Raw genomic sequence first — 13418 nt, forward strand, 5'->3', positions numbered from 1 at the left:
ATGAAACCTGCAAGATGTAGAACTTAAAATAGAATTTTTACATACGTCTATCCAGAATTAGTGTCTTATTGGCCAGAGAGGTGACAGCTGTGTTCATATTTATTATCTGTCCACTTCCACTCTGAAAACAGAGGACAGAAATGATAAAACATGTGAGAACATGGCTGACGTAATGCAAATGTTGAAATACACAGATCAAAGTCATTTCTAATAGTATTTATTAATTAGGATTAGGATTGTATGACAAGCAGTTTTATTAGCATTTACTATGTCTAAATAGCATGAAGTTAGTGTGAGAGTCATTGGTTTGCTCACTATTGGTGTGACGGCACAATTCTTTGTTGCTTTGTAACATAAGTATTGCGAAATAAATTAAACTGAATTGATGTTAGCATACAATACTATGAAGAATCCGAAAGAGCATGTAGAGGTTTCTTATGCATATAGACCAGGGATGGCTAACGTCAGTCCTGGAGAGCCACAGTCCTGCAGAGTTTAGCTCCAACCCTGATAAAAACTCACCTAGATTAGCTTGTTTCTTGATTAGCTTGTTCAGGTGTGTTTGATTAGGGTTGAAGCAAAGCTCTGCAGGACTGTGGCTCTCCAGAACTGATGTTCGCCACTCCTGATATAGACTATATTGAGTTTTTCATTTTTCTGTGTGTTAGGGCTTTGATAAACATGAAAACATTAAATGATTTGTTCAGTACTGGCACTGTCCTACTTTTGCAGCTGCAATTTAAAAACTAGAGAAACAGGAAAATCTGTGAATGTCTCCCTGTGAGCTTGTGGTCTATCAACAAAAGGTCAAACTATTAACTTTTAACAAAAAACAAAATGCTTGTTCTAGTCACTCTAAGCTTCCCCTCACCATGGTAACAGTGGCGTCCTGTGACCTGAGCCGGTATTTTTGAAGAATATTCGCAAGGGCGTCCTGCAGAGTCTTATTGGACTTCACCACAATGGCCACTGTCTTACCTGCGAATGCTACTTTTACCCTGTACAAGAAACATACATGTTAACACCTGGTGACAACAGGCAATTCAAACAGATTGTTTGCATTTAAAGGAATAGTCCACCAAAAATGAAAATTCTGTCATCATTTACTAACCCTCATGTCGTTTCAAACCTGTATGATGTTATTTCTTCTGTGGAACACAAAAGAAGATTTTTTTTTTTTTTTAAGAATGCTGGTAAATAAACAATTTTGTTTCCCCATTGATGTTAATTGTCTGAACAAAATAATGGAATTCAACCAAAACTTATCGGTTACCAACATTCTTCTAAATATCTTCTATTGTGTCCCACAGAAGAAAGAAATGCATACATGTTTGGAATGACATGAGAATGAGTAAATGATGCCAGAATTTTCATTTTTGGGTTTTTTTTTTTTTTTTTTTTGCACAACACTCACGCAAATGTGACCCTCAGTTCCAAAAACACCTGCTGATCCTTCAGCATAGAGCTGTCCTGGTCCAATGACAGTGGTTGCTATAAGTGACACCCAATGGGAGATCACAAAGAAGTATATATAGGTAAATAAGAATGTTTTTAGGATAATAAGAAACAAAATTCAGGCAAATATGTCCACATTTTACTAGTAATGTACATGTAAATGTTTTGCACTTCTTACTTTGTCTTTGCCTTGTAGATATATAATGATGTCTGACAGAGGAAGGCCTCTTTTTTCACATACACCAGTGAGCATTTTGCGGACAGTGACACCAGGTCGGGCCGGGGTCAGAGATGCCGTACCATCAGGCAGGAAGACACAGCAGTACTTATCAACCCCTCCGTCTGCAGAGCGTGCCACTAATTTCTCAACCTGAAACAACAGATATATATTGATACCAGTACTGCTATGGCATTGTATAATGCTGGTATCTGCTGACTTTGTAGCAAGTTACCTCTGAACTCTTCACAAGTCCAGTCTTGAAGCTGATAGGTGACTCTGGAAATGGCCAATAGAGAACAGAGATCTTATTATTAGATGGTCTAAAGCTCTATTCTTAGTTCAGTTTGCTCTATATTAAAACCACATGTGGGTTAGGTGGGTTTTGACATCATAAATTCACCTCCCCAGGACCCTCTCTTCTCTTTGCGTTTGTCCTTTCCTATTATGCCTTGCAGATTGACCTTCCTCCTTTCTACCACATCATCAGCCTCTGGCTTCCCCTTTAACCTCTGGAAAACAACAAACTCATATAAATCTCTTATTAAAGGGATTGTTCACCCAAAAATGAAAATTGAAAAAATGAAAAAACTCATGTCGTTCCAAATCCATAAGACTTTCGCTCATCTTCAGAACACAAATAAAGATCTTTTTGATGAAATCTGAGAGCTTTCTGTCCCTCCATTGACAGCTATGCAACTACCACTTTAAGGTTTCAAAAAGTTCATAAAAAGATTGTAAAACTAATCCATATGAATCAAGCATTTTAGTCCAAATTTTCTGAAGAGGCACAATCACTTTATATGATGAACATATTGAATTTAGGCTTATATTCACATATAACCATTCATCAACTCGCATTATTTATAGTAAACGGAAGCTCGAGCATGTTTGCTTGCAATGCAAGAACCAATGAGGTTCATTCTCGTGTGTTACGCAGCACATCTGAGCTTCCGCAAGAGGTTTGTTCTCATGTGTCAAGCAGGTTCGGTTGAGCTTCTGTTTATGTTCGCTGATCAATGTTTGTATGTAAATATAACCATAAGTTAAATCTCTTCATCATAGAAAGAGATTGAGCTCTTTAGAATATTTGGACTAAACCGCTCAATTCATTAGTTTTATAATCTCTTTATGAACTTTTTGAAGCGTCAAAGTGTTATTTGCGTAGCTGTCTGTGGAGGAACAGAAAGCTCTCAGATTTCACCAAAAAGATCTTCATTTGTGTTCCGAAGATGAACGAATGTCTTAAGGGGTTTGGAACAACCTAGGGTGATTAAGTAATGACAGAACATTTTTGGGTGAACTAACCCTTTAAGATAAAATACAGTCATATTTTACATTAAGATATCCAGTTACCTCCTTAGTTTTATCGAACTTGACTTGCTCTCTGGGTGAAGTGCTGCTGGCATTCGTTGCTTTCGTTGATGTGAGGGGTTTGCCACGAGCATCCAGCCCTGGCAGAGGTCTACCCTCCACATTAGCTAGCATGCAGCTTTGATAGAGCTGTGAGCGCACAAAGCGAGTATAGCTGTCAAACTTCATCAGTTTAAAGATCTGGAAGGGGAGAGAGAGAACGAAGAGGATAGGTAAGGACACTTCTGCTCAAGAGGGAGTCAACGAAGGATGGACTCTTGATTTGATTGCTTTTAGTAGCTCTGGATAATTGAGTTATGATTGCCATCTGTTCTTAAACTAAAGTGGTTTGCCTCACCTCATATGACACAACAAAAACATCTTTGGCATGGATGGAACAATACATTCAATATCAGACATATCTCCATTCTCAAGCCTCACAAATGGGCAAAATTACAATTGCATCCAGTGTTGCATAGGTTTTTCACAGATGTGTTTTTATTATTATTATTACTCTTTTTTCGCTTGTTTGAGAGATGCAAAATCTACTGCAGTTTGTTGTTGAGGCTGAAAGCATTTGAAAAAGACTCTTAATATGGTGCCTTCTTGCAGTGAAGACAATTTTGCTGATTATAATGGGAATGCTCTAGATTATCTTATAATGGGAATGCTCTAGATTATCTCTTTATGCACTTGGGATTACTGCCCTGAAATATTTGGTATTTTTTCTGAATTTGGTTATATAACCTGATACCAATAAAAGTATACCTTGAATGCAATGTATCGCTTTGGATAAAAGCATCTGCCAAATGAATAAATGTTAATGTAACATTTCAAAGTCAATATTGCAGATTTTGATAATATTAAATGTGAGATTTCTGAAAATATAATGGGTATAGCCATTTTTTTTTTAAATTAAATGTTGCAACGAATCACTTTTTTATTGCTTTCCATTTCTTAACAACAATAAAACAGCATAATCATTAAAAAAAATATATATATATATATATGCATAGTTCTATAATATGCATAGTTAAGTCATGAAACTCTTTCAAGTAGCTTTCTCAAGCTAGCAGTACAGCCAATCAGTGTCTCTTTCTTATCTACACAACCTTTATTCACATCCCACTCAGTACTGTGCACAATGAGAACTGAGAATTTTTGTCCCTCCTCCTCCCCAGCACCACTTGTCTAGTTCTGCTATGGGGTTCTCCCTACTGTGCAGCAGCATGTATAATAATCCCTGTACTTCTGAGCATGTTTCAAGTCTTCGTGTACGCTAGCAGCAGCGCAGCAGATCTAGCTCACCAAGTTCAATCCTACCTGCACTTTATTCTTGTCAATAAAATGTGACCCTGGACCACAAAACCAGTCATAAGTTGCACATGTATATTTGTAGCAATAGCCAACAATGCATTGTATGGTTCAAAATTATCAATTTTTCTTTTATGCCAAAAATCATTAGGATATTAAGTAAAGATCATGTTCCATGAAGATATTTTGTAAAAAGTAATATGCATGGCTAAGGACTTCATTTAGACAACTTTAAAGGCGTTTTTTTGCACCCTCAGATTCCAGAATATAATTTTAAATAGTTGTATCTCAGCCAAATATTGTCCTATCCTAACAAACTATACATCAACGGAAAGCTTATTTATTCAGTTTTCGGATTACATATAAATCTCAATTTCAAAAAAAAAAAGTACCCTTATGACTGGTTTTGTGGTCCAGGGTCACAAATGTTCTTGAAATCTATTTCGAGAGTTGTCATAATTGAAATAAACTTTTGTCAAACACCATAAAACATAATGAGATTAATAAAATATTTAAATTTTGGAGATTTGTTTAGTATCAGAAAATTATATGTTTTATTTTTTTATAAAAAACCCAAAAATGTATTTTAATTTAGCATTGACATTTCAATCTGATATGATATCACATACCTGTTGTTGGGCTTTTTGAAAGATGTCAGCATGAGGGTTTTGTACATCTTTCTCCTCGACTCGTACCCTGTCATCTATGTTAATAGGAGAAGTTGCATTGCTGGACAGGAAGTTGTTATAAATTGACAACGCCTCCCTCTTGAGCTAAAGTCAGAAAACAAATGTAATATTTACACTTTCTGTAGGAATTAGAAAGGAAAAGAAATGATGATAAAATAGTGGTTAGATATACAATATGGAGATTTACCTGTTCAGTTTGATAGGGTGGTATCTTGCGAAACTTTTCACACGCAAGCCAGAATAAGATGTTCTCAGCACTGACCTCAGATTTCAGAAAAGCCTATACAGACAAAATGTTACTGTCTCTTTAATGCTAAGAATATACCCCAAATCTGGATGAACTGCATGTGTCAGTGGGCATAGAGACATGATAATTACCATCACCTGTATTATTATTAAAAACAAGACAATTTAATTTCTGGTTCCAGCTGGCATCTCTGTTGGCCACCAAATGAGGAATTCACAGAGGTTTATCCATCTCAGAGCTCTCTCACCTAAACACCCAAATGTTTCCTCCCCCCCCCCCCCCCCCCTCAAACTCTCTTAGTTCCCGCCTCCCTTCTGAAACATTCTCCACACCTCCTCATTTCCCTATAATTACAGTGACTCATACCGTGGGTTGTTTTCCTCCTCACCTCCTTTTTTTTCTGATTTTACACATTTCACAATGAATCGGGTTGAATTGCTTGCTCTGCGTGGTCGGTAAACAAATGAGAGTGTCGAGCAACATGGCAGCAGCTCTCTCTACAGCACTCTGTTTATTAAGAAGTAAATAAGTGCAGAAGTATATGACGTGTACACTGAGAAACTAGGAGCAAAGTGCTTATTTAGAACACCACTTCTGCTTTTGTCTGAGTTAGACAGTCAGCCTGTTGCATTCAATAGATCTGCTTGTAAACCAGCCAGTTTCTAGGGTTGTCATTCGATTAAATCTATTAATCAAATTAATTGCAACTAATCAGACTTATATCAATATTACCTGAGATGCCTGTAGAACCAGTTGAAAGTGGTACTTTTACAAACTCGATTCCAAAAAAGTTGGGACACTGTACAAATTGTGAATAAAAACAGAATGCAATGATGTGGAAGTTTCAAATTTCAATATTTTATTCAGAATACAACATAGATGACATATCAAATGTTTAAACTGAGAAAATATATAATTTTAAGGGAAAAATAAGTTGATTTTAAATTTCATGGCATCAACACATCTCAAAAAAGTTGGGACAAGGCCATGTTTACCACTGTGTGGCATCCCCTCTTCTTTTTATAACAGTCTGCAAATGTCTGGGGACTGAGGAGACAAGTTGCTCAAGTTTAGGAATAGGAATGTTGTCCCATTCTTGTCTAATACAGGCTTCTAGTTGCTCAACTGTCTTAGGTCTTCTTTGTCGCATCTTCCTCTTTATGATGCGCCAAATGTTTTCTATGGGTGAAAGATCTGGACTGCATTTCAGTACTCGGATCCTTCTTCTATGCAGCCATGATGTTGTAATTGATGCAGTATGTGGTTTGGCATTGTCATGTTGGAAAATTCAAGGTTTTCCCTGAAAGAGACGACGTCTGGATGGGAGCATTTGTTGTTCTAGAACTTGGATATACCTTTCAGCATTGATGGTGCCTTTCCAGATGTGTAAGCTGTCCATGCCACACGCACTCATGCAACCCCATACCATCAGAGATGAAGGCTTCTGAACTGAGCGCTGATAACAACTTGTGTTGTCCTTGTCCTCTTTAGTCCGGATGACATGGCGTCTCAGTTTTCCAAAAAGAACTTCAAATTTTGATTCGTCTGACCACAGAACAGTTTTCCACTTTGCCACAGTCCATTTTAAATGAGCCTTGGCCCAGAGAAAATGCCTGCGCTTCTGGATCATGTTAGATATGGCTTCTTTTTTGACCTATAGAGTTTTAGCCGGCAACGACGAATGGCACGGTGGATTGTGTTGACCGACAATGTTTTCTGGGCCTGAAGATCACGGGCATCCAGTATGGTTTTCTGGCCTTGACCCTTACGCACAGAGATTGTTCCAGATTCTCGAAATCTTTGGATGATATTATGCACTGTATATGATGATAACTTCAAACTCTTTGCAATTTTTCTCTGGGAAACTCCTTTCTGATATTGCTCCACTATTTTTTGCCGCAGCATTGGAGGAATTGGTGATCCTCTGCCCATCTTGACTTCTGAGAGACACTGCCACTCTGAGAGGCTCTTTTTATACCCAATCATGTTACCAATTGACCTAATAAGTTGCAAATTGGTCCTCCAGCTGTTCCTTATATGTACATTTAACTTTTCCGGCCTCTTATTGCTACCTGTCCCAACTTTTTTGGAATGTGTAGCTCTCATGAAATCCAAAATGAGCCAATATTTGGCATGACATTTCAAAATGTCTCACTTTCAACATTTGATATGTTATCTATATTCTATTGTGAATAAAATATAAGTTTATGAGATTTGTAAATTATTGCATTCCTTTTTTCTTCATAATTTGTACAGTGTCCTAAATTGTTTGGAATCGGGTTTGTACTTTTAACTGGTCCAATTGCATTTGTTTGTTTTGTTTTTAAAGCACTAAACTGACAGCGTTAGAAGTTATAAATAGATCATTCCAGCAACCTTCCCACTCAAGTGGGAAGAACCATTAGTGAATGAAACCTACACAGTAAACAAATCAATATCTTCCCCTGAAGTCCATTCATCTGTGTGCTTTTTTATGTCCAGAAATATTCACTCTTGCGGCTGTGGCTGTGAGAATGATGCTTGTTTACTCACCGTGAAATAGCGTACGCCCATGGGGTCCTCCAGCAGCCTCTCAAAGCTGACGGCCCAGCTGGCCACCTGACCCACCCCTCTGGACCCTTCACTGGGCACAGTGGGCAGACTGGAGTTACTGCTGGAGTACTGCGTCCCTGTGCGCTCATCGGTCTCCAGCGCATTCAGTTCTAACACCCATGAAAAGAGAGGATGTTGAGAAGACTGGCACTTAATTTAAAGCACTAACTTAAAGTGCACTTAAAGCATTTGTATGTATTGTGAGGGTCTGTTTAAGTATCGTCCCACTTTACCTTAACATGTTAGATAACATTTTACATTAACTTTCAGGTAAAGTGGAATACTTCTTAACATGGTTCTGATGGTTCACTATCATTATTACTATTATGACCGAATATGAACCATGCTGTTCGACAACAGTAAGAGTTTGGATACCCTTCTGAAAAAAAAAAGCACTTAATTGTGTGCACAAAAAAAACTGTACTTGCAGTAAATAATATTAATGAAATAAAAAGCCTCTTAAGTGTACTTAAAGAGGGTAAACTTTTATGACTGCTTCTTAAATACGCTTCAAAAATATCTTAATTTGTGTTCCGAAGATGAACGAAGGTCTTACAGGTGTAGAACGACATGAGTGTGAGTAATAAATGATAGAATTTTCATTGTAGGGATAAACTAACCCTTTAACTTAAGTACACTTTTAAGTACTTTGTAATCATCACAAAATAAAAGTTTTACTTTAAAGTAAAACTTAAATAAGTAATAACTTAAGTATTTTAAATCATTATGTTTTAAGAATCTTTTGTATAAGTGCACTTATTTTGATGTGTTAACTAAAATACTAAAGCACTTTCATTATAATATCAATAACTGTAGTATTATTCTATATTACATTTAAAGTTAATATATTTTATATATACTAAATTGCAGCTACGCAGTTCAGAATACTCAATTTTTGTAGACACCAGTTACCTCAAAAAAATTAAGTTAAGCAACTCAAATTTTTTAAGTAAACAATAATTATAAATAACAATTAAGTGAAACTGAAAAATTTAATTTTAATTTTATTTTGTGTATAACTCCACTGTACTTAAAACTATTATTTACCATTCGTAATGTTCCTCATTTTTCAATTATTTTGATGCAGTGGTTGTAAAACCCGGTAAGTTCCGAATACTCAAAACATTTAAGTAAACAACTTGAAGGTCATTTTAATAGAACTTAAAAAATGAACTTTGTACTACACAAACTCGCTAATTATAATTAAATTGAAATACTGAATAAACTAATACCAAAACTTTATGGTTAAGTGTTAGTTAGTAACAGCACACCAGCATGGGCTAATGTAACCAAACTTGCATGAACTGTTAATCAACATGCAGTATATATAGCCTTGAAGTTTCGCAGCCCATTCTCAACCTAACCACAGACACTACTCTTCACCAAGACCCTTACCCTACAAAACTTCAACATCACAAACACCTTTAAATACCAAAATAGCAGAACATTAAACAATAACACATCTTCCCCTGTATCAATCTTGTGCAAAAACCCACACAATAACACTCAATTTCAACATTTATTCTCCTTACACAGTGTGACGCAAAGCATGCTGGGAACTTGAAATCTGCTGCAACTCAGTTATAATGCTGAATTGATTCTTCTGATAATGTCGGTTAGAGAAACAACGTGATGTGGATGACATCACAATATGTCACTCAGTAAACTTAAAAATAATAATTTAAGTATAAGGGTTTACTCAATAATGTTGAGCTACACAAAAATAAAACTAAACTCCTCGTTCAGAAAATGTAATTGCTTTAAGTTGCATCAATGAATAAACAGACTTTAACTGCAGTGTACTCAATCTTTATAAGTTAGTAGTACTGTTCGGGTTTACAGTGCATTATTGCAAGTGTGTAATTACAAATATATTTAAATGAAACATGACATGCAAGTTTCAATAGAAATGACTTTAAAATATACTTTAGTTCACCATAAATGCTTTTCAGTACAATTGGCAGAACATTTGAACCACATTTCAAAGATAATAGAAGAAATTACATATACAGCATAATGACCTGTTTTCACAGACAGGGCTTAGATTAAGACAGGATTAGGCCTTTATTTTAGTTTAAAGATTAGGCCTATTATAGTTAAATTAGGACATTTAAGTAGCTTTTATAAACACGCCTTAGAAAAACACATTACTTGTGAGAAAAAACAATGACACTGACATATTTTAAGATCTGTCAGTGCAAGTTGTTTTCACTTAAAACAGCTCAAACATGTATTTTAGCCTGGGACTAGTTTAAGCCTTGCCTGTGAAACCAGGGGATAAAGACGTACTTAAATCGTACTTAAAGGGACAGTTCACCCAAAAATAAAAATTCTGTCATTAATTAACCTCATGTCATTCCAAACCCGTAAGACCTTCGTTCATCCTCAGAACACAAATGAAGATCTTTTTGAAGAAATCTAAGAGCTTTCTGGTCCTCCATAGACAGCTATGCAAATGAAATTTTGACGGACGCTTCAAAAAGTTCATAAAGAGATCGTAAAACTAATCCATATGTATTGAGAACTTTCTGAAAACACATGTAATCATTCTTCAACTCACACATCAGTTATGGTACACAGAAGCTCAAGCGTGTTTGCTTGACCCGTGCGAGAACCATTGAGGTTCATTCTCGTGTGTTACGCAGCACATTTGAGCTTCCACAAGAAGTTTGTTCTCACGCAAAGTTCGGCTGACCTTCTGTTTATGTTCACTGATCAATGTTTATGTAAATAAAAGCCAAAATTAAATCTGTTCATCATATAAAGTGATTGTGTTACTTCAGAAAGTTTGGACTAAAACGCTCAATTCATATGGATTAGTTTTATGATCTCTTTATGAACTTTTTAAAGCGTCAAAATTGCGTAGCTGTCTATGGAGGGACAGAAAGCTCTCAGATTTCATCAAAAATATCTTAATTTGTGTTCCAAAGATGAACGAAAGTCTTACAGGTTTGAAACAACATGAGGGTGAGTAATTAATGACAGAATGTTCATTTTTGGGAGAACTTTCCCTTTAAGTCGGTCAAAAAAGCCCTCTAATTGCATTTAATATCAATTTAAACTAGAATAAATTTTTATTTAATTGCAATTAATATGCAGTAAGTGCTTAAAAACATCACATAGATACACTTAAGCATATTCTTTTAAATTATATGATCTCCATATTAAGTTCTTTTTAGTAAACGTATGCTAACGTATACTTTTTCACAAAGATATTTATCCATTAATGGTCTAATAGAAGTGGTGCTATAGCACAGAGATGACTTCATGGTAGCCTTCTTATGGTAGACGTTTTTACATAGTTTCTAGGGAAACCATTTCGGTCATTAGTTGGATAAATGAGGGATCAGATGGACTACCAGCTGGTGGGGCTAAGATTGAGCTCCTTAAGCAAATATTACACAGTTTTCCAACAGGGACACATTTTGTTACTTTTCATAGAAGAAAAAGGTTCTAAATATAAAATATAAAATATTTACATGCATGCTACAAATTTAAATTCACAGCAATCCAGTTTTTGCTGTTGATCTGTCCCATTTTATCTGAAAAAAAATATATTGCATCAATTTTTTTTTTTTTTTTTTGATATATAAAACTACTATCAGTGCTAAAACAAATGTGCACAATTTTTGTATAGTTCCTCAGATCATCTTATATTAGGCTGTGGGAATGTGTGAGACATGCTAATTAACTCATCAATCATCAAAAAATAGTCTTTTTTTGTATTTTAAGCTCAAAAAACTGACATGCTCCGTTTAAATGTAATGTCAATTCAAAAGCACGTTTGTCCATTGCTAAACTCTGTGAACCCAAAATCTGTTGATGACACTTTTTACAGTTCTCTTCCTTTATTCCGACAATTCACTTGTTTTTGTTGCACTGATATGCAGTAGAGGAATTTCCCGAACATGAGTTCGAGTCACACTTTATGAATGACTAGCATCAGACGTTTGATGATCATACGGGTGCTATCGATGATTGTCTTCACTTCCAGACAGTCACATGACTTTCTATACCTCTGTCTGTCTGCCTTTCTGCCTACCAACCTGTTTTTTTCTCCCAATCTCTTGGTCTCACAATGACACTCGAACAGAGAGAGAGAGGAAACTGATGTGACTACACCTGCCCCCCCCCCCACCCACAAAACCGGATGTAAACAAGTCAATGGTAAAATGATAAACCCAGGTGTATGACTGCATTAGTGCTGTTTGCTGGCCACGTGGATAAAGTATAAAACACACGGCCGCACGGACTGCTGACCTTTGTTTTCACCATGGTACATTTGATGGAGAGGAACATATCATTCATCCTACACCTCCTCTAAAAAAACATTATTAATGAATAACTCACCTCCATCTGAAACGGCCAGTGTCTGTAGAAGAAAATGAAATGATATGAGTTGTAATGAAGTACACTAAACAAAAACATGTATTTTGGATCATGGCGTACATTCATCTGCGGTATAAGTGACTCAGTTGAAGCACACATTTCTTGGAAATAAATGTGGTTTGAATTAATGCCTGCAGGCGATTGAGAGACAAAAGCACCAGATAGACCGAGTGAGAGAGTTCACAAGCAACAACATGTGACAGACTATTGGAGTCTGCGATAAAATGGCTGTTCCTTTTTCCCTCAAACTGGATATTAACTGATTTTATTGTTCTCTGATCTTCTCATTCTCAAAGGTTAATGTAGTAGAGCTTACATCTTCAATGATCTGCATTATAAAAAAATCAAGCTGAAGTGCTTAAAACAATTTTTTGCCCCCTGAATGAAAGTAAGTAGTCCCAACTCAAAATTAGTGAGTTCAAGACCACTTATAGTTTGACATGATAAGGTTAAAAAAATACTGTGACAGCGCTGTGTTTGCACACACAGACCTACACATAATTATATAGTCAGGCTCTTTGAACCTACCTTAAGTCCGTTGAATATCTCAATGTTATTCCCTTTTAGAGACATATCCTTGGAATCACATGTACTTTAGTTTGTTGAGCGCATGAGTGAGTTGTTTCTGATGTGCTTTTGAGATGGCTCTCTGAACACAGTATAACTTCCTGCTCGAGCAGGAAGTCTTACCATGGTAACATGCCGCAAGAGGAAGTGTGGGCATGTTTCAGACAGAGCTCTTTTTTGAACTTTTTTTTTTTTTTTTAACAGTGAAACCATGGCTGCAATTCTTCCATCATTACATAATGAATAAGATCATTCGTGTAGAAAAACATTAACTGGAATGAAAAGATTAGGTATTTGTGACAATTAACATTTGACATGTTTTAGCATGTCAGTAACAACGGTCATGACATGTTTAGATTGTGAAAGAGCACACAGCTATTAGATAAAACATTATCACTCAAGCTATCAATGCCAAAATACCACATACCACTGCACTTCTGTTGATGAACTTCAATCAGTTTTGCTTCAAACACAAGCAAATCTACCGTTTTGAGATGATTCAACATTTAAAAGTCATTACTGGAACTTATGGCTAGGATGGCAGTAATTCCATGTGCTTAGCAACAGTAGAGAGATGAGGAAATGAGGGCTCTTC

General features: G+C 36.1%; 1 protein-coding gene across 1 annotated transcript in view; it reads right to left on the reverse strand.

Moving 5' to 3' along the window:
• The window catches only part of rgs14b (regulator of G protein signaling 14b), a 16053-nt gene extending 3117 nt beyond the window's left edge, over positions 1-12936 (reverse strand). The window contains exons 1-12 of the mRNA XM_048166747.1: positions 12785-12936; positions 12218-12239; positions 7808-7977; positions 5216-5308; positions 4969-5112; positions 3029-3226; positions 2076-2184; positions 1908-1951; positions 1634-1825; positions 1415-1491; positions 872-998; positions 46-121 (exon numbers count right to left, since the gene is read on the reverse strand). Of these exons, the coding sequence (XP_048022704.1) occupies positions 46-121; positions 872-998; positions 1415-1491; positions 1634-1825; positions 1908-1951; positions 2076-2184; positions 3029-3226; positions 4969-5112; positions 5216-5308; positions 7808-7977; positions 12218-12239; positions 12785-12829 (1297 nt within the window). The 5' untranslated portion in view covers positions 12830-12936. The remainder of the gene's footprint in view (positions 1-45; positions 122-871; positions 999-1414; positions 1492-1633; positions 1826-1907; positions 1952-2075; positions 2185-3028; positions 3227-4968; positions 5113-5215; positions 5309-7807; positions 7978-12217; positions 12240-12784) is intronic.
• Positions 12937-13418: the final 482 nt, after the last annotated feature.

The sequence above is a fragment of the Megalobrama amblycephala genome, linkage group LG18, assembly GCF_018812025.1.
Source record: "Megalobrama amblycephala isolate DHTTF-2021 linkage group LG18, ASM1881202v1, whole genome shotgun sequence".
In the NCBI taxonomy this organism is placed as follows: domain Eukaryota; kingdom Metazoa; phylum Chordata; class Actinopteri; order Cypriniformes; family Xenocyprididae; genus Megalobrama; species Megalobrama amblycephala.